The sequence below is a fragment of the Triticum aestivum genome, chromosome 3B, assembly GCF_018294505.1.
Source record: "Triticum aestivum cultivar Chinese Spring chromosome 3B, IWGSC CS RefSeq v2.1, whole genome shotgun sequence".
NCBI lineage: Eukaryota > Viridiplantae > Streptophyta > Magnoliopsida > Poales > Poaceae > Triticum > Triticum aestivum.
This window is the reverse complement of record NC_057801.1, coordinates 408,836,171-408,838,879: the sequence shown is the minus strand read 5'-3', so window position 1 is coordinate 408,838,879 and position 2,709 is coordinate 408,836,171. Positions and strand designations below refer to the sequence as shown.

The window sequence follows — 2,709 nt, the reverse complement described above, 5'->3', positions numbered from 1 at the left end:
AGCCGGCTACGGGCTTCGCCATGGAGGACGTCATGGCGGAGTTCGAGGTCGGCCAAACGGAGGAGGCGACGGAGCAGACCGCCATCCTGAAGTCCATCCAGTCCGAGGTCGCGGTGGAGGCCAACCGGCGCTTCCTCTGCCAACGAAGGGCAGAAAACAAAATCCCCGCCTCTAGTGATGATGACGATGAGGTGTCGCAAACGGACATCTACCATGTGCCCGGCACGGAGATAGTGGACATCTCCAATGAGTAGTGTGGGGTAGTATGTAGGTTTTTATTTTGCATTGTGTGAATTTGAGGTGTTTGGATGCAGCGGACGAATTTTGAAGTGTGATAGGTCATTGTCAGCAAACGCGTCCGAATCTGTCCGCATGCGTTTGAGGACCCGGATTTGGTGTGTGCCCAGCCATAGATGCTCTGAGTTGATCTGTTTGGTGGTATGATGAAATGCACAAAATTATTCTTTACATTTAGTTAATCCTCTTCTTTCTGGAATAGCTGAGGAGTAATGAAACCCAAACAAGAAAAACCGAGGAGCAATGAGATACTTGACGATCTTTGAAGGAATGATGACCAGATGGTGATGAAAAGAGAACGGAGCAAAGATAAAGATAAAAGCGATCCTCTCTTCCAGGTCTGCTCATTGGTAGAAACTCAGAAACCCAACTTGCCATGCAACATATCTTGCTAGACCGACGAGGAAAAGACTTTTTGCCGAGAGTTCACAGCATATTGAGTGAAAAGTTGGAGCTGGACATTTATGCAGCTTATTATGTTATGAGCTTAGGTTGGCAAATCTCGCACTGCAAAGATGTCGCCAATTCTTTCTTTCAACACAAACATTACATCAACTAACTTCTCCCGGCATCGACAATTCTTTCGTTTACCACAAACGAACGTTACAATTCACTAACATTTCCCGATGTAAGGCAGGATATTTAAAGGGAATGGTATTTTATCTCAAAAGCTAAGTGCTCATTCATGCTCTCCATCTTAACCAAGGGTCGACCATTTTGAGAAAACAATTGCGATGAAACGGTACTATTATACATACTCGTTAGCAAGGCATGGGTGAGAAACTGTTAATTTAACAGAAATTTTGCAAACTGCACAACATAAATTCTTGCGTGATTTAATTGGTCAGGTCCATCACACCCGATGGCCACTCAGTAGCAAAAGTAAAAATTCTCTGCAGTCATCTCTTATTTGATGATGCTCCATAAGACATGCACTGCACAAATCTGAAAAGAGTTTTGTTTCCACAAAAAAAAACTAAGGCGAAAACTACCGCCTGCTTGATGGCCAAATGTATATTCATAAACAAGGATGCCGTGGAGCAGTCTGGTGCTTAGAACGCGTAAGCGAGATCATATGCCTCATAAAATTCTTATTTTCAGAACCACGAGGCATCCTTAGTGGTGATGACCATCATCATCATCATCATGCCCATCTGGATTTCCACCATCACCAATGACCTTAAGCTGCATAAATCAAGCAGCAAAACATCTGTTACAAAACCTAATACACCAACATAGCTTGGCAGCTGATGCTATGTTTTATCAAGACAAACTAGCCATCAAATGCATATACTGAATTAAAATTAATACGTGAATTACCACAAAGTATTGTGAGCAGACTGGGCATTCATGTGGCTCATCTTTTTTCAACCAGAACCATACGACGTCATGCTCATCCTCTGCAAATAAACCAACCACAATAAGTGTTATACAATCCTTGCCACATCTAGCAGTTTAGAGCTCAGATGAACCAGTTCCACAACAGCGTACCTCCTTCATCACCAGGGCAACCTACTATTCTCTTGTCAAAATAGGACTCAATGACGGCCGGTGCCTCCTGCGGGTACATAATCAAAACGAGATGAACAATATGGCAGAGAACTTGCACTTTAGTTGACAAGAAACAATGGATCAATTCCTTAGGTTCTGAACTTATAGTCAAACAATATTTTATTTTCTACAGAATGAAGAATGCATCTGCACACCATAACCACCATGGCAATGCAATGGAAACTGCGACTTAAAATTCTGGAACAGTACAAAGACACGCACACAAAAGGAATATAGAGAACTTATCAGTTCCCACTTTCCATCAACAAAAGAGAACAGACAAGGAAAAGGCAGACAAACATCAAAGTATAGATTAAAGGTCAAGTGAACACACAGAATTAGCAGATAAAGTAAAAGGAATCTGCGACACGAGGTCAGCATGACCCATCCCTCAAATCTAACATATTTGTAGTAAATTCATGGAAGGTGTCTGAATATGCACATAAGTTCTGGTAAAGTCTGAACTGACTGAAAATGGATTTGCATAAATACTCAAGACTCATTTCACTCAAAAGCCTAATATCTCTCTAGTCCCAGGTTATCTGAATTACACAATTCAAGTTTGCAATGCAACACCATAGCTGCCAAATTCACAGTTCGTGATTCACGATCGTCATTTTATCTGAATCGAGTTCAATCTTCAATGGGGGTTTACAAATCGAATATGAGATCCATAAATCACGAGGTAGGGTACATGGTCATGCAAACACCAAACAGATATCCACAGAAAATTCTATCTCCATAATACAAATATATCACAAGAAAGATGCAGCTATAAAGTTAGGGCTGGCCCAAATAATGCGTCTCTCTCTCACGCAGCTTCCGTTCGATTCCATTGCTTTCTGCATTTTCCCCTCTTGC

At 41.8% G+C, this 2,709-nt stretch overlaps 1 protein-coding gene across 1 annotated transcript in view; it reads right to left on the bottom strand.

Annotated features, from left to right (window-relative positions):
- Positions 1-1,391: 1,391 nt before the first annotated feature.
- Positions 1,392-2,709, bottom strand: part of LOC123070105 (putative cytochrome c oxidase subunit 5b-like) — a 4,939-nt gene continuing 3,621 nt past the window's right edge. Inside the window, exons 4-6 of the mRNA XM_044493127.1 lie at positions 1,789-1,855; positions 1,618-1,697; positions 1,392-1,482 (exon numbers count right to left, since the gene is read on the bottom strand). Coding sequence (XP_044349062.1) covers positions 1,414-1,482; positions 1,618-1,697; positions 1,789-1,855 — 216 coding nt within the window. The 3' untranslated portion in view covers positions 1,392-1,413. The remainder of the gene's footprint in view (positions 1,483-1,617; positions 1,698-1,788; positions 1,856-2,709) is intronic.